Source organism: Dicentrarchus labrax, unplaced genomic scaffold (genome assembly GCF_905237075.1).
Source record: "Dicentrarchus labrax unplaced genomic scaffold, dlabrax2021, whole genome shotgun sequence".
Classification (NCBI taxonomy): Eukaryota; Metazoa; Chordata; class Actinopteri; family Moronidae; genus Dicentrarchus; species Dicentrarchus labrax.
In genome coordinates, this window is record NW_026136708.1 from 9,461,365 (window position 1) to 9,483,703 (window position 22,339).

Here is a 22,339-nt window from a genome sequence, read left to right on the forward strand (position 1 = left end):
GTGTGTGTTACTACTAGGAATTGCTGGAAAATATATCCCTTCAAAAAGTACCAAAAATACTCAAACTCTATCACAATATCTATACTCTATTTTAAAATAATCCTACAATAAAATGACCCCTATATTTTTGGTTTATTTATTACTGATGAATCAACATTTTAGCATTTAAATGTACTTTATTTAATGTAGTTTTATTTACAGTTAACAGTTCAAAATATTTTACATGATCATGTATTTCTATATATAGATATTATTTTCACATTATAGCTTCATTTTTATTTAATGTAATTCTGTTAATGTTGCTTTTAGATTTCAGGATGAGTATTTGTGTAAGCTTTAGCTCCCTACCTTCCCTGCACAAGCTTTCTTACAATGTTTTTGTAGATTATACTCAGTTCTGAAGTAAAGTAGCTCAATGGCTGTTGGAGAAACATCAACATTGCCTTGTGATAATTGTTCTCGGAGCTGTTCCAAGAAGCAGGTTATTGAGTTATCCGGATAACCTTGGCACTCTTTGTTTTTGCATCAGCAGCTCATGTTTCACTACTGACGGACAGCACACTGTTTTCTTTACTACACCTTAGTTACAAATAATTTCACGGGATAATAAAACAGCACCAACAAAAGGAAGAGCTTTTTATTAACACCGTCCATAGTGACATCTGGTGGACAACATACATATGTCTCCATTTCACACAGCCTCTATTACGCCAAAGAGGTCAGACTTCTGAATATAGATTTTAAAAAGAAATAGCGACTGTAAGCAGTATGCTTCACATTTGTTAAAATAATCAATAATATGTTAAAACTATCATTAGCTTGTATTAGTCGACGGCACAAGAGTGACCACAGCACGGCGACGAAATGAGGCGGAACTGTGCAGCTTGTGTCTGGATGTCACTCCGGATTGTTTTTTGCGGCTGCACGTCACTCGGCGCATTCATTCCGGTGCCTGTTAGCATGTTAGCTTGTCGATGCCATTGTCACTGAAAGGAGGAACCTGATCGATTTGTGTGATGGTTTGATATAAAAGTGGCACTTTTTTAAAGCAAACATGGCGCTCTCGATGGAAACGCAGCTCCAGAGCATCTTTGAGGATGTTGTGGTAATTTGCATCTTTATTAACAGTAGTTAGCATTTCCGACAGCGTTAGCCCTTTAACATCAAATGTTCACTCATAAACCTGCTGTGGTTTGCAATTTATTAATCCTAATAACATAGCTAAATAGGGGTTGTTTCTAAATACAGTTACGCTGTAGCTAATTTTTATAATATAAACTACTTTCATCAAAACAATCAGAGGTTTTAGACTTTCTGCATTGTGTCTACAAGTTCTTGACATTTATTAGCTACATAGAAGTACTTAAGTGTCTTTTATTGCACCTTTTTAATGCACAGATTTGCATAAGAATGTTACTTTTGAAAACTAGTTCTCATTTTCAAACCAAGAAAGTGTGAAATCTGTTGTGCTTTTTCACAGACAGTGTTAACTAATTGTGCACCTACCCAGTCACATCGTTTAACATCAGAGCCTTTAAAAAAAAACCCAAAGTATTTTTTGCTTGCTGGTTGACAGTGAGAAGAAGCATTGAGAGAGGAGAATAACACTAGATAAAGGAAGTCCCCCTACATCTGTGTTTGAATAATATATAATCATTACACTGCACTAGTGCTGGGTGGTATGACTGGGCCTTTATATAGGTTTGTACTGTCAGAAGTACATAGAATATAAAAACATTTTAATGCCACCATGTATACTATATACTGAAGGCTTTGACTACTATCGGGTTTTCTTGGCCCCACACAATGATATGACAATATATGTAGGAATTACAATGCACCAAAAAGTTGCAGAATGTAAACAATTTAGTACAACTTAGTAAGAAAGTTAAAACAACTTAGTTTTAATAGTAGTTATTAACATAAACACATGTTGGTTATGTATTACATGCTTTGTTTTACTTTTTACATTTCAACAAATAAGTATTAAAAAAAGAACTCAAAAATATATAAAATATGCAAACAACTTAGTTTTTTAAACACTATAAACTGACTAAAAGTATTGTAACTATTCGAAGAGATATTTCTGTAATGTTCTGTTGCACAAATCTAATTGTCACAAATTATTGTGTGCCATGGTGTTTTGACCTGTTAAAGAGGGTTAGTTGTGGCTTATTAATTATTGTGTTATAAAGTTATAAATGTTAGTAAGAAGGGAAGCCTACGTAGATGTAATACATGCTACACAGCCTGCCACCGACCATAGTGCTGCTTGCTGCCTACCATAGTGCTGCTTGCTGCCTATTAAAGAGTTACAGCAGTTATTTCTGCTATGCACCAGTATGGTGGTGAATGAAAATTCATATCACGTAGGAAATTACAACCGTTATACGTAATAATAAGTTAATCTTGTATACTGCCCAGCACTGCACCTGCACTCAAGCTGCCAAGCTGACAGGCATTCACCCTGAGAGAGCCACTCTTATCTCTTCAAACATAAGGTGTTGTTCTGTAGCAAATTCTGACATCTGGCCTCTGTGTGTACTGATGGGACTGAGCAATAAGAATTGTTATTAGGAAAGAAGTGGGATGTTGGTAGATGAAACTACAGAAGAAAGATAGAGAATCTTTTCAAATAATCTTTTTTCAATGTTATTTTTCTCATCCTTTCCTCAGAAAACTGAGATGATAGAAGAGGCCTTTGCTGGGTAAGATGGCTCCAAACACACACTCACACATTCTGTTTACTATACAAGTAAACTAAAATGAAAATCTGCAGGCTAAAATATCAGTTGTGTTGTGCTCTAGGATGTTTATGGACACTCCAGAGGATGAGAGGACTAAACTGATCAGTTGTCTTGGAGCGTTCAGACAATACTGGGGAACACTACCACAGGTCTCTAAACACATAGAGGCAGACACACACTCACACATAAGATGATGAATGATTGGCTGGATGGGTTTTTAATTGCATCCATGTCTTCCTGCAGGAGTCTCATGAACAGTGTGTACAGTGGATAGTGCGGTTTATACACAGCCAGCACAGTCCCAAAAGGATCTCCTTCCTCTATGACTGTCTAGCAATGGCTGTGGAGACCAGTCTGTTACCACCCAGGTACACACACACACACGCACACACACACACACACACACACACACACACACACACACACACACACACACACACACACACACACACACATAATGCATTAATTTACACTCTTGTTCTAGTATTGTGAGATTTTTTTTAGGTAGCGCTTGCCTTAAGGTATAATTAGAATATATTAATTATCCTTATGATAATTCCACAATTTAAAGCCTTACTTTTAATTTATGATACATTAGTCCCATTAACATGCTTTGTAGTTAATCTATTGTTATGTTACTGTTATGTCTGTTATTTGTCCTAATCATCGATCTAATGAATCTGTTTCTGTGTCTAAAGGATGGTGTGTGTAGCTCTGATAAGCTCAGACAGTTTGGAGTGGGAGAGGACTCAGTTGTGGGCGTTAACCTTCAAACTGATTCGCAAGATCATTGGAGGGATGGACTACAAGGTCTCACACACACACACACACACACACACACACACACACACACACAACCACACACACAAACACACAAGCAATGCCTCTTATAATCACTTAACCCTTTATAATAAAATATCCTCTTGTAAGCTTTGCATTATTGTTTTGAGTGTTGTTAGAACATCAGCCTTATCTTTGGTCTTCAGTGGTCATGTAGCTAAGGCAGGAGTCCTTGTTAATATTTTGTACTGAAAGCATCACATGCTGGAGGTTTTTTTTGTTTTACAAACTTAATCTCAGAGTTCCATCATGTAATCCAAAATATACTGGCTCAATGTTTTTTTAAAGCATCTTAAATAAACACCACTATGAATATTTCACTGCTTTTCACATCTCTTCTCAACAGTTCAAATCTTCCATCATCAGATATATTTTTATTTGAAGTGTGTGTGTGTGTGTGTGTGTGTGTGTGTGTGTGTGTGTGTGTGTGTGTGTGTGTGTGTGTGTGTGTGTGTTTTTCAGGGTGTTCGAGACTTTCTGAAAGCTGTGCTGGATAAAATTCAAACCATTCCTACCACCGTCAGCTCAGCTATAGTCCAACAGCTTCTCGCTGCTAGAGAGGTATTTTACTATCATTCACTTATTAAAACTTATTATTTGTGATTTATTTTATTTCTCAATCTGATGGGCTGTTTGAATAATTATCTGTAAGTATACCAAATCTATCATTTTGGGTTTTTTTTTTTAACTTTGTGTGTATTCCAGGTAGTAGAGTATATCCTGGACAGAAATGCCTGCCTCCTTCCAGCTTACTTTGCTATCACAGAAATCATAAAAATGTATCCAGAGGGACAGCTGTCACACTGGGTAAGTGTGGGTTTCATGTGTATCCAACAAATCGTTCTTTTTTTAAACATGTTTCTCTCCTGTCCATACCTGATTTCTTATGCCTTTATCTCTATTTCATCTCTGTTTGTAGCTTCTTGGCAGTTTGATTTCAGACTTTGTGGACAGTTTCAGACCCACAGCCAGAATCAACTCTATCTGTGGTAAGAGACATAAACAGACCCACGCCGGAAGCTTGCTTTTCAGAGTTTTGTTGTTGTCAAGGGTTCTTGTTTTTTGGCAAACTGTTTCTCTTCTTCATGCTTTGCATTTGCTTCAATTAGACCCCTTCCCTTTTCAAAACACAATAAGTAGAAAATGTACAGCAACTATAAAGACACACAAGAAGAATTCTATTTCTATAGAGCACCCTGTGGCTAACACAACACTTGCACATATGCCACATTGCATGCCACATTGCATGCCACATATGTATGACTTATAGTCGTAGTACATAATGCAACTAATGTATGTGCAGTGTTTCTTTTTAGTCATTTTGTGTGTGAATGTGTGTGTCCACAGGTCGGTGCAGCTTGTTACCAGTAGTGAATAACAGCGGGGCCATCTGTAACTCCTGGAAATTAGACCCCACTACTCTCCGCTTCCCACTGAGAGGCATGCTGCCATTTGACAAGGTAACATATTAACATATATACACTACACAAGCATTTACACACAGATACATAAAAGCAGTAATACATTGTATGTTTTTATTGTCATGTAGGACCTGTTTGAGCCACAGACGGGTTTACTGCGCTATGTGTTGGAACAGCCATATTCGAGAGAAATGGTGTGCAACATGTTAGGACTCAACAAACAGGTATGAAAATCTCTTCTTCTACCATTGTTCCTTTGCTTCTGAACCAAGTCCTCTACCTGCCCTCACTTTTCTCCTCTTTTTAATTTTTGCCACCCCACTTTCTTTGCTCCTCTCTTTGCCCTATCTGCTTCTACTGTTCCTCCTTTTTCATTCTTATCTCCTCTCTTTTCTGTCCTTTTTCCTTTTGACTTATTCCTCTAGCTCATCTTGTTCATGTCTTAGTTTGCCTTCTTTGTTATTCTGCTCTCTGTTTGTTTAGTTCATCTTTACCTGGTTGTTTTCTTCTTATTTCTTATTTCTTTATTTCTTATTTATTTAATTTCTTGTTCTCTTCGCCTCCTACCTTTTTCTGCTTTGACACCCCTCGCCCCCCGTTGTTGCCCTGGTAACACAGCTATATAAGATCATATGTAAAGCAAGCCAATGCTGTGAGCTTGACCCATAATGCACTGGTGTTAGTCTTCCCTGTTGGGTTCATGCAGTTTCAACTCAGCTGACCTCAGTGAACACCACAGACAGAGTTTGACCAGCTCTCATTGTGTCCACACAGTTTGTGGTTAGCAGAATAATCAACACTGGCCAGAGCTCAATTTTGATTTTGAACAAATAACCCCAAAATCCAGCTTTTTTGAATTGGCTGAGTTGATGCTAACTTTGCTGAACGTACAGTGAACAACCTAGCTCCTTAGTCACCACTTTCTCTCTCTCTGTCTCTCCTTTTTCCCCCCTCTCTGTTTCTTTCTCCTTCTTTCTTTGTTTCTCTCTTTTCTCTCTCTTTTGTCCTCTGGTTGTGTGTTGTGTTTGTTTGTCTCTCTGCCATGCGCTCTCTAGACTCTGAACATTGCCCAGGTATGTCGTTGTTCCTCTTCCTGGTTGCCCGACCTACCAACTAACCAGCCCATTGGACGCTTAGCCTTTTAGGCACGCTGATAGAAATGGGAAACTGGACAAAAAAATAGAAAAGAAAATTTGAGAGTAAAGAGAAATGCTACAGAGCTTGAGATGGTCACAGCAGGGCTTTATAGTAGAAAAAGAGACAGATGTGGCCAAATAAATAAATATTGGGTAGGTACATAGACAGAACAGCAGGTAAATTAATTAAGTATGATAGACAGCAGATAAGCAGGCTGTTTGTGGATCATTAACCATGGATGATTTGTTCAGTTAATAGGGTGCTGTGCAATAAAATTGTTTCCTGTCACATTTTCAGTAACATGAGTTTGCAATCTGCCTTATCTCTGCCTGTAATGAAGCAGAATGAGTGCAGAGTGTGTTAGAATAAAATGTATTGATTGAAGCAATTAATGGCCAATATTTTCTGTTAATATTCAGTATTTCTGTATTAGGCAATATTCTGAGCATAACAAGAAACGACTCCCAAAAATAGAATTCATGGCCTATTTTAATAGTGCAGGCTTTTAGAAAATGACAAGCCATTAAACGAGCCATTAGCCATTACTAACTGGTCACCATTGCTGCTCCTATAGAGGTGAATAAGCCTAAGCAGCTCATTACTGCTTACTGCCTAAATTTATACTGGTAATGGTTCATTTATCATGGTTTTGCAACAATGGAATTGCTTGTTATGTTAATGTTTAATACACCTCACTCACATATATTTGCTGTGCCAAGTGTGCGTACAGTGATCATTTAATATTTGATTTTTCAACCCTGGATGGTCTTTCATTAAACCGATCATACAGTTTCAGATCCTCTAGACTGCAGTGTTTGTCATTAGAAAACAGTGTGTTTACTCCCAGCCATTATATACAGCCTGTGGTTCTAGCTTAACAAGCTGACATTAAGTATTTCTGATTTTAAACCCTGCTGTTGACATTTCAAGTCCTGCTGCACTGCATGTATGAATGTAGTCTGGTCCTTGCCTGTTCTTAGCGGGGCCCTCTCGTGTCTGACCTTTATGCTGCTTTCTGTTGGGCTGACCTGGGCAAAACTACTCTATTTTAACTAAATAGTGGTCTTAACTGGTATAGCAATACAGTTTATTATGCTTCGTTAACATTTAACTAGAGTGCACTGCAATAGCCAGGCAGTGATCACCAGCTGTATTTACCATACTGTATACCAGGTAATCTACGGGTCAATTAATCATTATCAATTTATTTATTTTTAGGTTGGCATTGTGAGTTGGTAGGTCTGAAGGATTTTCATTGTCATGTCTTCTACTTCCAGTCTAAACTAACTTTTGAAGTTTTGATGCTGCTACATTAATTAACTTTATTTCTATGCAGCTTGTGCTATCCGGACACTTAATTGCATTTGTGAAAGTGATAAAAGTTTCTTAAATGAATGGCCTGTAATTTGTAATGTTCATGCTCTGCTGGCTTCAATTCGTCATTCTCTTTACATTATCGATTCTCCAAAGAGTAGCTCTTGTCTTTCCAGTGTTTTTTTTTTTTTTTTTGTAATTACAAAGTTCCAGGCTTGGACAGCAGCATACTAATTTAAATTACATTAGCTCAGGCAGCTTCAGAAATGGAAGACATGGCAAAGTGTGGATTACGAAGCCGCATGCTCCTTACACTATATTTTATCTTTTTCTTTTTTGGTCAGTGTTTTGCCCAGGTTGGCTGATGAGTGATTCTGATTGGCTGTTTGACTGGATGAGTGAACTCTGACCTGTGTTTTGTGGTGTTCATTGGTTGATGATGCGCGTGGTTGATGATGCGCGTGGTTGATGACTTGTGACTTGTTTTTTTTTCCTCCAGTTTTTACCTTTTGCATCACTACTGATTAATGGCACTGAGCAGCAGTGCATAACAAACTACAAGCAACAACAACATCAGTTAAATTTGTTTGGATATTACCTCAAAACCCTGTGTTTTTCTCAGCTCCTCGTATAACTGAGTTAGGCTACATAATTTAGTAATTAGTTACATAAAATCTTAAATATACAGAAACACTACTGAGGGTGGCATTTTAACCCATGACCCATCATCCCTTCAGCAAACAATATGACAGCTGGTACAGTTTCAGGTTTTCTTGGGCTTTTTGTTTATTTTCAGCAGTTCAGATTGAAATTAACATTTCACCCTCACACTCAGAAATACTGTAAATCAAAGACGTACTGGCTCATAAAGTTTGAGGACATCGTTTAGCTCTTTTACCAATATACTCATTATATGTAGTCTGAGAGTCTGAAGTGAAGTGTGTGAACTGTAAGGTGCTGATAAGTGACGTTCTACTTGTTGCACAATTAAAGACCAGCAGTGAGCACTATTGTTGGTGGATTAATACTATTTTTTCAGGGGAAAAAGAGAGTTTATTGATGTGAAAATTACCTTTAAAATGTATTTGCTCTGGATACACACCAGTTTTCCCCTGGCTGAGGTTTTGGTATGTAGGGAGGTGGATGACAGCTGGTATGGTTTTTACTGTTTCTAGGACACTGGATTTGGGATGTAACTAGGTTGTGTTGATTTCTTTGTACAGTAGACAGAAGATATGGCTGTGGATCCTTCTCTCTTTCTCTCCCCTTTTCTTTGTTTTTCTCTTGCCCTCCTTCTTTCTGTGTGAGCATGTATGTATGTGTGTGTGTGCGCGTATGTGTGCATGTGTTTATTGGCAGAGGAAGAGAAGTGATGGTCAGCCTCACAGCTCGTCTTCTTCCCAATCACACCACCTCCCCACCATCCTAAACCCGTTAGCCTGCATGCAGGAACGCGTTGCACTGTTTGGTTTGGTGTTTTGTGCTGTGCTGTGTCATACTGTACTGCTCTGTGCTGTGCTGTGCCTCGCTATGTTGTGTGAAAAGGGCTGTTAGTCCTTCAGTGGTTGGCCACTGCAGAGATGCACACTCCTTCTGCTCTGTCACAGATGGGTGAAGTTAAGTTTCACACCCTGGGTTAATAAGAAAATGTTTAGAAGACCAGTATCTTGTTTTGGATTGGTCTGTAAATATAGTTAACAATGTAGTAAATAATAGATCATATAGTCTGAAATAGTTAAATACTATGAATGTTTTCAATGAAACTCAGTTGCATTACACCACTACTATTGGTGTAACAGTGCCATGTCTACACAGTCATCCACAGGATCTTGTTAACCTGCCTTCCCTGCCATTTTTTGACTTTCTCTTGATTCCCGTGCCTCATTCCCTCTCTCCTCCCGTCTTTCAGTCTCTTTTACATATGGAAGTCTCAACATTGCTGGTTCAGATAGCCCAGTTAGGTTGACATATTATGCATTTCTGTATGGAAACATTTGGATCCTACATTATCTTAAAAATACCAGCACAAAACCTCTGCGGAGCTCAGGTTTATGTTTGTCAACGTTACACTATGTTTGCATTAATATTATTTATATACCAGAGCATTGGGAGATAAAAGTAAATGTGGAAAAGGGGCAGGAGGAAGATTTACACAGCTGACAGAAGCAGGAAGGAGATGCCGTCCTGCATGCAAGTGATGGGAAAAGGTTTTATAAGTCAATGTCTAACAACTGTTTGAACATCTATAACATGAAAATGTGTATATGAAGTAATTTAATGATGATCTTTCCCTCATTCTCTCCCACCCTCTGTCTGTCTTTCCTCTCCCTTCCTTTTCCTCTGTCTTTCCACATTTCCTTCTCCCTTTTCTTTCTGTCCTTGGACGTCTTTCCCTCCCTTTCTCCGTTTAACTTCCCTTCTCTCCCTTGCCCACTATTTTCTTTATCCTTTAACACTCCCCTCCTCCCCTGCCAGCATAAGCAGCGCTGCCCAGTGCTGGAGGAGCAGCTGGTGGACCTTGTGGTGTACGCCATGGAGCGGTCCGAGACCGAGGAACACTTTGACGCCGATATCGGAGGAACTAGCCAGTTGCTGTGGCAGCACCTCTCCTCCCAGCTCATCTTCTTTGTGTTGTTTCAGTTCGCAAGTTTCCCTCACATGGTGCTGTCGTTACATCAAAAGGTAAGGCTGCTTAGGCAGTAGCATATTATTTAAAAAAGACGAATTGGTGGGATCACAACATTCTGCTAAAATGAAATGGTTAAGTCTAGCTGTATCATCTCTGTGGCTTGGTAAAAACAAAATGAAGCAATTTTATATTATATTATTTGATCCCTGTTGTGACCCTTGTTGTTGTTGGTCTTTCTCTCTAGCTTGCAGGTAGGGGTCTCATTAAAGGGAGAGACCACCTGATGTGGGTCTTGCTGCAGTTCATATCAGGAAGCATTCAGAAGAACGCTTTAGCTGACTTCCTGCCCGTCATGAAGCTCTTTGACCTGCTTTACCCAGAAAAAGAGGTACACATCCATTTTGTTCATTATTAGTCAAGCCCCATTTCATTGCATTATTTATTGTCTTTAGCACTGTGTATCTTATTATTTATCCAGCTTTTTATTGGCACTAGTACAGAAGTTCTGGTAGTAGTAGCAGTAGTAGAAGTGCTAATGCTAGACATCGTAATATGTTCTGTAAGTAGTACTGTCAGATTATCTGTGTTTTCTCTCCCGCTCCAGTGTATTCCAGTTCCGGATATTAACAAGCCCCAGTCCACTCATTCCTTTGCCATGACCTGCATCTGGATCCACCTGAACCGCAAAGCTCAGAACGACAACTCCAAACTACAGATACCCATACCACACTCTCTGAAACTACACCATGAGTACGTGTCTTTAACATACTGGACCCTGAAATATGCCCTTTTAGGTCAATTAATACCTCAAAACTGCGCACTTCCACTTATGCATGCTTCCAAACAACTGTACACGAAAATACTGTACAAATATACAACATCTTCTGCTTCCATCCCTCCTGTCTGTTAGGTTTCTCCAGCAGTCACTGCGTAACAAGACTCTGGGCATGTCAGACTACAAGATCGCCCTGCTGTGTAACGCCTACAGCACCAACTCAGAGTGCTTCACTCTGCCAATGGGCGTCCTGGTAGAGACCATCTATGGGAACGGATCTATGAGGATCAACCTGCCTGGCACAAACTGTATGGCGTCAGGATCTGTCACCCCGCTGCCCATGAACCTGCTGGATTCACTTACAGTGCATGCAAAAATGAGGTAGGATATACAGATTAATTAATTTTTAAAAAAGTAGGTGCTTTGTTTGAATGATATGTAGATCTTTGACAATGAGATACAATGAATTATACAGAGAGCTACTCAGATAATTTATTAAAGTGCATTGAACTTTCTCTCATCAAGTCTCTTTGTCCCTCTCTGTCTGCCTGCCTGCCTGCCTGCCTGCCTGCCTGCATACAGTCTGATCCACAGTATTGCCACGCGGGTAATAAAGCTGGCTCAAGCCAAATCCAGCATTGCCCTGGCCCCTGCGCTCGTAGAAACATACAGCAGACTCTTAGTCTACATGGAGATCGAGTCATTGGGCATCAAAGGATTCATCAGTGAGTTACAGAAACATTTTAATTCACTGAAAATATCCACTGTGTTGAAAAGATGTTAACTTCAGACTGACTGACAAAGTGTAATTTGGATGCCTCTTTTCAGTATCACATCATTATGTTCCCTAAAGAATAAGAGTTGACAGTCAGATATTAAATGTTAGCACACGCCTCAAACTTCATCATCATAATCATAGATTATCAGGCAGCAAACATTTACTTTTAAGATACAATTAAGTCACTTTTCAGTATAAAGTCATATTTACTGAGGCACCACTAAAGCAAGGCTCCAGCAACAAAACAGTGAGAAAAAAATGAAAAAGCCTGAAATGTTGTTTATTAAAATCTCAGCTAATAACAATATTTACCTACCATTACATGTCAGTTTAAATTGAATTGAATTTAGTTTACCACTGATTCACATCGTTTTCCCAGTGTTCAGGGTCCACAGTGGACATTCATCAATGTGCACATTTATACATATTAATTCACTCCAAGGTCCTAATTGCAATAACATTTAGAAGGTGGCAAGGTAATCTCATGTTTCTAAAAACCCACCCATGCATAATTTCTTATGAATATGAACACAATTGGGGGGGAAAGTCTTGATCAGGGATCAACTATGTTTTCAGAATGTATAACTCTGTGTTATAACTCTTTCAGCATGTCCTGGTTCAATTTGTATTCAGTCATCACTGCTTGTCCACTGGGTTGCGTTTTAAGCAGACTGACTCAGAACATTTGTGTTTCACATAATTTGACACATGTTGAATAATGTGTCACTCTCTGTCTGTTCAGGTCAGTTGCTGCCTAACGTGTTCAAGTCTCAAGCATGGGGAATCCTTCACACGTTACTGGAGATGTTCAGCTACAGGATGCACCACATCCAGCCACACTACAGAGTCCAGCTGCTGAGTCACCTGCACAGTCTGGCTGCTGTACCACAAACCAACCAGAACCAGCTGCATCTATGGTAATGTGGACGCCCACATTCACATATATTTAACATAATCGACAACACTGTACATGTGTTGTTTTTTTATTGTGCCCACCTCCACTGTTACTAATTAAAAAACACAAAAAACATCATCAGGATGATAATGGTCTATCTTGCTACGTGTGTGTCTCTTCTCCCAGTGTTGAGAGCACAGCACTGCGGTTAATCACAGCCTTGGGGAGTTCAGAGGTGCAGCCACAGTTCACCCGCTTCCTCAACGACCCAAAAACCGTCCTTTCAGCCGAGTCTGAAGAGCTGAACCGAGCCTTGATCCTCACCCTGGCCAGAGCCACACACGTCACAGGTAGCAGTCATTCTGGATTAACTTCTTTAGATCTTAGTTCCTCTCTGTATTATTCTGCAGTTTGTACAGTTCTTTCCTTCCTTTCTTGTTTATTTCTACCAGTTACATGTCAGTTGAACTGACTGCACAACAACCCCTGTTTTACATATTCTCTTAAATTGTCTTCTTTGTGTCTGTGGGTAGATTTTTTCACTGGCTCTGACTCCATCCATGGGACTTGGTGTAAAGACATCCTCCAGACCATCATGAACTTTACGCCTCATAACTGGGCGTCACACACACTTTCCTGCTTCCCTGCTCCCCTACAGGTGCATTGTGGTCTCTTAAGCATGAATGGCACTGACAAATCCAAACTACAGTTTTATTCTGATCTCAAATCAGGTGCATCATCCTGTTCTAATGACCTCACCCTCTATTTATTTTCCTCTCAGGCGTTCTTCAAACAGAACAACGTTCCTCAGGAATCTCGATTCAACCTGAAGAAGAACGTGGAAGAGGAGTACAGGAAGTGGAAGTCCATGGCCAATGAGAATGACATCATTACCCACTTCTCCATGCAGGGCTCACCCCCACTGTTCCTCTGTCTGCTGTGGAAGATGCTGCTGGAGACGGACCACATTAACCAGATAGGCTTCAGGTTTGGTGTCATTATTTTGTCTCTACAGATACAGAATCAATTCACACAGCCACAGACACACACATTGTACATACAGTGCCCATAAAAAAGGAGCATGTGGTAATGACCCATCTCACCACTGATGTTCTGGAATTTAAAATTTACACTAATTGGCCTGAGGTGGGATCATTCCCAAGTCTCTAAACAACATCTGTTGCTAATTAATCCAATGGGAGAATACAGTTTTTTTTGTGGGATGAGCTAACTGTAGCCTGATTTTTTTTCGTGTCCCTCAGGGTGTTGGAGCGTATCGGGGCTCGTGCACTGGTGGCTCATGTGCGAACATTTGCAGACTTCCTCGTTTATGAATTCTCAACATCAGCCGGTGGACAGCAGCTCAACAAGTGCATTGAAATACTCAACGACATGGTCTGGAAATACAACATAGTCACTTTGGACCGGCTCATCCTGTGTCTGGTGAGGAGAAACTTTCATACAGAGAGATATTTCTACTGTATGGCAAGGTCTGTGTGTCTCACTTCTCCTTGCTCTTCTTACAGGCGATGCGTAGCCACGAGGGCAACGAGGCTCAGGTTTGTTATTTCATAATCCAGCTGCTGCTGCTGAAGCCCAACGACTTCAGGAACCGAGTCAACGATTTTGTCAAGGAGAACGCTCCTGAACACTGGCTGCAGAGTGACTGGCATAACAAGCACATGAGCTACCACAAGGTATGCAAGGAACAAAAACTCACATCCTTATCACAGTCGATCCATCTGATTTGAACAAGACCTCAGTCGAAAACAGTGAAATGAAGAGAGAAACCCAGCTCTGAAGATGCAAAACCATTTCGATTTTTAATGTTTGCTGTTCCTTTACCAGAAATACCCAGAGAAGCTGTACTTTGAGGGACTTGCAGACCAGGTCAACCCTCCCATGCACCTCCAGCCTCAGTACCTGCCTATCTACTTTGGCAACGTATGCCTGCGCTTTCTGCCTGTCTTTGACATCGTCATCCACCGCTTCCTGGAGCTTCTTCCTGTCTCGAAGTCCCTGGAAACGCTGCTGGATCATCTGGGAGGGCTATACAAGTTCCACGGTGAGTAAGATTGACTTAAAATATGAGAAGATTGCGTGGATGAAAGAGGGAGCAGGTTTCGAATAAGTAAAAGAGCAATAGCAATAAATTACATGGATGAATAGGGGAAGACGAGCCTGGGATGTGAAGGAAATGTTAAGGTCATTGTGCACACTGTTTTGTATTGACTGCTGTGTTTGTGTGCAGACCGCCCAGTCACCTACCTGTACAACACACTTCATTACTACGAGCGACATCTGCGGGACAGAACCAATCTGAAGAGAAAACTGGTGCATGCCATCATGTCTTCACTGAAGGTAGAAGGGAGATGAAAAAGACAGACACCCAACTTAGAGAATATTTTATTTATTAAAACTATACATGTATGGTTCCTTGTTGTTATTTTGCATGTGTAACTACAACTGTCATTTCTTTTTATTGGTAATATTTACCATATCATTTTTTTTTCAGGACAACCGTACCCCAGGTTGGTGCCTTAGTGAAACCTACCTGAAGTTTGGCATGAACCCCAGAGAGGACAACGTGTGGATCCCTGATGACACCTACTACTGCAAGCTGATTGGACGCCTGGTGGACAATATCCTTCCAATATCTCCCCCTGTTGGCAGATGGATATGTCAGTGGTCTCTGTAACTGACTTTGATACTGGCTAATAAAAAGGCCTCTGGGGTACCTGAATAATATATTTACCCTTAATGCCAATAATTCTAATCTCTCTTAATGCCTCTTTGCTTTAGAGGCACAAAGTAATTGCTTTTACATCTGTAGTTAATTTAATCTAAGGTCATTTTATTGCAGCCAGTGTAGCTTTTACAACAGAGAGGAGTTATGTTGTTGTTGTTGTTAAGTGTTTCATGGATATATAAGTATAATCATGTAATTAAAACAAGGACACATCGAACATTCAGCCCCTATTGAAGCTCGTTTTCTCCTCCAGTGACCTTTTATATAGTTTTCTTTAACTCTCTCTCACCTATGGCTGGCAAGTCACCCGGTCCCTTCCCCAACTGTGACTGGAGGTTCAATGAGTTCCCAAACCCCGCGGCCCATGCCCTGCACGTCACCTGTGTGGAGCTAATGGCTTTGGCCGTGCCGGGAAAAGATGTTGGGAACGCTCTGCTCAACGTTGTGTTGAAGAGGTAAAAATCGTCAAAAACACTGTGTCATGTTTAGACAGTTAATGGCTCCGATTTGTAATAATGAAGGTTATTTTGAGCATTTTGGTAGAAGTGCATTTTTAGTCATATTTTTGGATGCATGTACTGGTGATATAAAAGTTTGAATTACTGATGAGTCAGACCATGTTTTCTTTCACTTTTTAGCCAACCTCTCGTTCCCAGAGAGAACATCACAGCTTGGATGAATGCCATTGGACTTGTGATAACCGCACTTCCTGTAAGAACAACGCTTGAAACAAGATCATTGCAGTTCTTAACCATTTCGCATCAAGTTTGTTCACCACCTCCGTCTCCCCCTCTTCCAGGAGCCCTACTGGATCGTTCTCCACGACCGAATCGTGTCTGTGATTGGCTCTCCGGCACTGACATCAGAGACAGAGTGGGCGGGGTATCCCTTCGCCTTACTGGACTTCACAGCCTGCCACCAGAGCTACAGCGAAATGAACTGCAGTTACGTGCTAGCGTTAGCTCACGCTGTCTGGCATCACTCATCCATCGGACAGCTGTCTCTGATTCCTAAGTAAGAATGTCTCCTTTCCTGAGTCTGTCTGTCTGGTTACTCTACTCTCTCTCTCTCTTTATGTCCTTCTATATGCTGTTTTTCCCACATATCACTTGTGGTTGACATGTCATCATATATTTGTCTCTGTGTGTGCGTAGATTTCTGTCAGAGACGCTGAAGCCCGTCGTCCAGACAGAGTTCCAGTTACTCTACGTGTATCACCTGGTGGGGCCGTTCCTGCAGCGCTTCCAGCAAGAGAGAACACGATGCATGTTGGAGGTACACACAAAAGTTTGAGCATAGATCATTAGATGACAAGTGCTTTAGTTTACTTTTTTTTTTATAAACCCCTGTATTTGTGTATTTCAGATTGGTGTGGCCTTCTATGAGATGCTCCAGGCGGTCGACCAACACTGCCAACATCTCAGCTACATGGACCCAATCTGTGACTTCCTCTATCACATCAAATACATGTACACTGGAGACAGTGTGAAGGAGCAGGTGAGATCTTTTTTTCATTAAAATGGAGAATTAACCTGACTGTACAACATTTATTAAACACAGTAGACCGTAACAAGATAATAAAACCAAACAACGAACTGATGAATGATAAAAAATGAGACATCTGGAGACCTTAGTTGCCCAGACTTCAAGTAAGATGACATCTGTGAACTTCAGGAGACAGTTTTGTGTTTTCAGTTCCCATTTTTAGTTTGAATCTGTCTCCTCCTGCGCAGCAAGACAACTCCAGTCCAGACCTGACACCAAAGTTAATTAGAGGAGATGAAACTGTCGCTCCACTTCGTGCTTGAGGCTTAGACAAGACTGTACTTAAATGGACTTTTCAAGTAATTCATTTGAAAAAAGCCACCATTAAACACTGAGGGAAATCTTTACCTGAACTGTATGTGTTATATTTTGGGTGCTCCGATTCAGAACAAGTGATGTTATATAAATGAATGTGATACGTGTATTTGTATTTTGTTGTTTTTTCTAAACTGATCCAGTTTTTTTCTCTCCCTAACTTGTACTCTTTGTCATCACTACATTGCTGCCTATCTATCTAACTTCACCTGTGTACTCCTGTTCTTCGGTTTCTCTGTCTCTAGGTGGAGAAAATCATCATGACTCTGCGTCCAGCCATGAAGCTGCGACTGCGCTTCATCACACACAGCAGCATGATAGAGACTTCGTCGTCAGCTGCCACCGCCGCCTCCGCTTCCTCCGCCTCATCCTCCACCCCTCAGCCCCCCACCTCCTCGCTCTCGTCATCCTCCGCCGCCGCCTCGCCCTCCTCCACACAGCATACGCACACACCTATGTAGGTGGCATGGGTAAACACAAACACAGAGGTACAATTATGACTGGACTTTCAAATACGTACCCTAAATATCATGAGTTTTTGAAACATTTTTGACATTACTTATTCTGCTTGACTTAAAGTAAGGATTACAAATGGTTATTGTACTTTTATAAACAAGAACCCTGGATTTCCAAAATCTCAGCTTGTTGCAAAGTGAAAAACCCAGGTTAATTTTGCTCTATGATGCTCAAAATTAATCGCTTGAACAGATTTCAAAAGAAAAGAGATATATATATATATATATAGAAAGTCTCTGAAGTGAAGAATCTCTCAGAACCGGCGTCTCTATCAACAAACTGTACAATAACATGCAGCTCTCAGTATCTGCTGCATTCAGGAGAGTCACAAAGACAATATTTGTTGTTACTATCATGGCATCTTTTTTTATTTTTCTGTTTGTCGTCAAGTTTTATATTGTACATTATTATTACTTCATTAAAAAGATTTTGGTAATCTGGGTTTAACTCTTTATTGCTGATTCTTTCTACCACTAGTGGACTGTGTGTGTGTGTGTGTGTGTGTGTGTGTGTGTGTGTGTGTGTGTGTGTGTGTGTGTGAGGTCTTTTGTACATCAAGTGGATTTTTTTCAGTGGACATTTAATCATTTCACATGATTTCACATATTTTTTTGTGCAGCCTTTGTTCATCTATGTTAGCATTTTGCAAAGCCCCTGTTTTTGAATCAATCCACCTAAGATCTGTAATTTTCTTTACCACGGTTGTCTTTTCTTGGCCTGTTACGTCTCTTCTTAAGTTCGTGTTGACCTGGAGTCGTGATAACTTGTGGTGTAAATACCGCACGGTCTCTGTCAGTTCAGCTAACGGTCATCTCTCACACTCACAGAAACACCTTTTCTTTAGGTGAATCACACAGACAGGCCATGACCTGGGTGATCCCAATTTCAGAAAACTCTGCTCTAAGGTGCTTTGTCATACACAATACAATATAACAACACAGTAGCCTGGCACCAGTAGGGGGAGTTCAGCAGTTACAGTTTCAGTAGGATATACCTTTTATAATTGGAGCACAGAGAGAGAGACATTATAGACCCTGTTGACCCCATTAGATTTTTTCCCCCTGTCTTTCTGCCAAACCAATATCTCTAAAACATCTGAAGAGATATCTATCGGTGGAAAGGCCAGCTTTGAGCCAAGAACACTGAGGATTTTGGCGGTGAGTTAGTGATCTAGGATTTTTGCCATTTGTCAATTGGCAATGAAACTCATGGTGTGAGAGAGACTTGATTCCAAATCCTCGGGGGGGGTATTAGTTGGGTCAGTAAATCAAATTATAATTGAAGTGGTCCCTTTGGGTATTACAGCAAGCTAGAGAATTGAGGCATTGATGATGCTTTGTAGTCGCATTCAGCCATGTATAGTGAGCATTCAAAACTGGTTAGCTTTTTTAAAACCTCTTGTAGTGTCTGATGTTGTAGATAGAGTAAAGATACTGTGAATCTTTTGCTCAAGCAGCCATCACTGTAGCAACACAACAGGACGCTTGTGCCTTCATGAATCGACGGCTTTGTGTGTCACCTAAACAAAACACCGGAACACGAGTGTACCGACAGCACCATTAACAAAGCCATGCTAGCAGATCTGTGACTGCTGCTGCTTTGAGCTAAATGATAACATCAACATGCTAATATGTGCTAGATGAATCCCTCTGTATTCGGTTTTATTACATACATTTCATTATCTTTTTTCCCCCACAGTTTATTCTCAATAGAAAAGGCAAAAAGTTGTGGAAAGATGTAATTTAGTGTAGCATCTTCATCATCTGTTGCTGTTTTATCATTAGCCGATAAAGGTTCAATTTCAAACCCTTGCATACAACGTCACACACCAGAACAGCCCAATGTGCCTATAAACACACACAGCAGTGATATCACAGGGTACTGACATTCCCTGGAGTACACTTTTAAGTCACTGCAGCAAGTTGAACCACTGGAGGTCAGTATATACAAGATTAATGGCTGGGGTTAAGTTGCTCTTTAAAGTGACTATAATCAGTACTTTCATGACAATGTATCGAGTGACAGTGTGAAAGGGGTTGCTCCTGGTGACAGACCTACTGTGAATTATCACCTGAATTTGCTGCTCCCTCTCCTTTACTGAGCTTTATAGGGAGTTATTTTGTTGTTTACTGTTTTGGTTCACTCTCACCCCTCATAGCATCATATCTGGCTGCAGCTGCCAGCTATTTTTAACAAAAGATGTGGGTTGTAGAGCTTAAAAACTCAGTGTACGCTACCTGCTCTCCATCCAACAGACAGACACAGCTGTCGGCTAACCGGTCAACATAGTGCAGCTAAAGAGCCGAGAGACCAAAAGCAGGTCTAAATGAGAGTGAATATTGGATTTGGGTTTGCCAGCTGGCCAGAAACACGACTCCAGATGAATGCTAATTTTGCTCCGTAACTGCCTGATGTGTAAATGAGCAACTGCTTGCTATCAAGTTTGCTCTATCAACTTTAATGGGTGATGATGTATGTTATGAAGCAATTTCAAATTGTTTTAATACCCTCAATCATGAAGGTGTAGACTTTAGGTAGGGACCCAAAATTAGACTAATTTCCCTGTTAGGTTTCCATGTGAGGGAAAACCTCTCCCTTCCTTATCAAGTCTTGAGAAGTTCCTTAGCGAGGCTGATGTCTCTCTGTGAGCCCCTCGTCGTCTCATGTCGAAGGCAGTTTTTATGTATTCGAATCCTGATGAAAATAGTATTTGCATAGAAGAAAAACAATAATCATTCTCACTTACCCCATCTCAATTACATTACATCTTCATGGGGTGAGCTGTAACTGAATTACATGAACATTAATTAAGTCGTTACTTAAGTACATTAGAGACCTGAACATCTCCTGTGATCCGTGATGACAGTGCACATTCAGCTCCTCGTCACTCTCATATTGATACGAGCTTTCCGAACAAGAAGCTTGACATCATTATTCCTCTTCATTAAAGTTTCATGCATACTAGGTCAACTGTGACTTAATCACATCACAACTAATGCCATGCACTCTCGGCATTTAATCCCATTCTGCTTTCTCTGTGTGTATGAGTCATCACATGATCTCTATATAATGCCCGGCTGAGATGTAGGTCATCTCATGTGCATTTTTGCTTACGCATTAAACTCTGGCCCTAAATGTAAAGTGGCAACATGTAGGCCTGCGGGATGCGGATGCACGGGGAGTTTCACATCACAGCATGGTCGAGTAAAGCTGTCGTCACATATGTGTTTTTCAGTTTCAGCTCTGCTAGCGTTGCGTGGGATGTCTGGGTTTATATATAGCAGGGCTGTATATAAGGCTTATGAGCTGTAGATGACTGGGATCCGGCATGAATGTGTCATCTTGTATCGATTGTGGATACACACATTACTTTTGCTCCATTTCTAGAACTTGAACTATATTGTTGTTCAAGTTTCAGTCCCAGAACTGATCTTAGTTTTATTGTTATTTAGAAAACAATAAAAGAGGAGAAGGAGATGTCTACAAAAAACAAATGCTATACCTATCATCCCACCTATCACAAAAGAAAAAATGACCACACAAGGGTAAAATACTGAACCACCTTCACAGTTGGAGAATATATCCATGAATATCTATTCCAGTTAAAGATTATTGCTTCCCACTCGCAACCAAAATACAAGCAAAGAGGAGATGATTTCTTTTACAAACTCCTCTAAGCTCCTTGCCACACATTGGATAATCCTTCATATGGAAACACTGGTATCAAAGCACATGGTGAAAATCAAACATGATGAAAGACACAAGTGGCAGACAACAAGATTAAGCAATATGCATTTTTGTCACTAAATTAGACCGCCACTGTCCTCTAGACTAAAATATCTCAGCAACTAGTCTAAAGGATGTATTGCTACTGTCTCTCTCTCTCTCTCTCTCTCTCTCTCTCTCTCTCTCTCTCTCTCTCTCTCTCTCTCTCTCCACCCCCCAACTGGTCGAAGCAGACGATGGTGGTACTGTTGGGTCTCTGTAAATAATGTTATAAAGAGTTCGGTCTAGACCTGCTCTATTTAAAAAGTGTCCTAAGATAACTTCTGTTATGAATTGGCGCTATACAAATACAATTGAAATGATTAAGTTGGCTATTTTATTTTATTATTATTTTTTGTTTTATCTAAGTATTAAGTATTGGATGGGTCATCAGATATTTAAGGAGATACATTTCTAATTACTAGATTTTTCAGCTTGGTTTATGACAAAATACCTGCAGATGATATTGATTAATATTGCTAACATGCTAAACTAAGATGGTGAACATGGTAAATATTACTTGCTAAACATCAGCCTGCTAGCATTGTCACTGTGGTTATGTTCGCATGCTGATGTCAGAGTTTAGCTCCAAGCACTGCTGTACTCAAAGTACAGCCCATCAACATATAAAAGATAGCCTATATATCTTTCTATCTGTCTTCATGTACTGTATGAATGGTACAGCTTCACAGAGCTGGCTAGCATGGCTGTAGACTCTTAATCGAATACACTGTTTTTGATTTATTACTATTTTAATGCCAAGAAATGCCTCATATCAAACAGAGGAACCGAATGTTGTGATCAATTGGCATGACCACACACTGAATGACAGATAAGTCGTTTTTGCCACTTCTGACGCTCTGTAGAGCACGAATCATCATATTTGCTACATATTTTATGAGTTTAAAGCAGT

At 40.2% G+C, this 22,339-nt stretch overlaps 1 protein-coding gene across 2 annotated transcripts; it reads left to right on the plus strand.

Annotated features, from left to right (window-relative positions):
• The first annotated feature begins 910 nt into the window (after positions 1-910).
• med23 (mediator complex subunit 23) lies at positions 911-18,097 on the plus strand. Of its 2 annotated transcripts, XM_051408577.1 has the most exons (31): positions 911-1,105; positions 2,677-2,708; positions 2,809-2,896; positions 2,991-3,115; positions 3,446-3,557; positions 4,050-4,148; positions 4,293-4,394; positions 4,507-4,576; positions 4,935-5,047; positions 5,137-5,232; positions 6,064-6,081; positions 9,935-10,141; positions 10,333-10,476; positions 10,693-10,838; positions 10,999-11,244; positions 11,446-11,588; positions 12,384-12,558; positions 12,723-12,886; positions 13,070-13,194; positions 13,318-13,523; positions 13,799-13,979; positions 14,063-14,233; positions 14,385-14,601; positions 14,788-14,897; positions 15,052-15,178; positions 15,575-15,740; positions 15,924-15,996; positions 16,085-16,299; positions 16,440-16,560; positions 16,651-16,782; positions 17,391-18,097. In XM_051408577.1, the coding sequence occupies exons 1-31, from the start codon at positions 1,055-1,057 to the stop codon at positions 17,604-17,606; spliced, it is 4,191 nt and encodes a 1,396-aa protein (XP_051264537.1). In that variant the 5' UTR covers positions 911-1,054; the 3' UTR covers positions 17,607-18,097. The 2 variants fall into 2 exon arrangements, with proteins under 2 accessions (XP_051264537.1, XP_051264538.1); XM_051408578.1 differs by lacking the exon at positions 6,064-6,081 and having other exon boundaries at positions 912-1,105.
• The last annotated feature ends 4,242 nt before the right edge of the window (positions 18,098-22,339 follow it).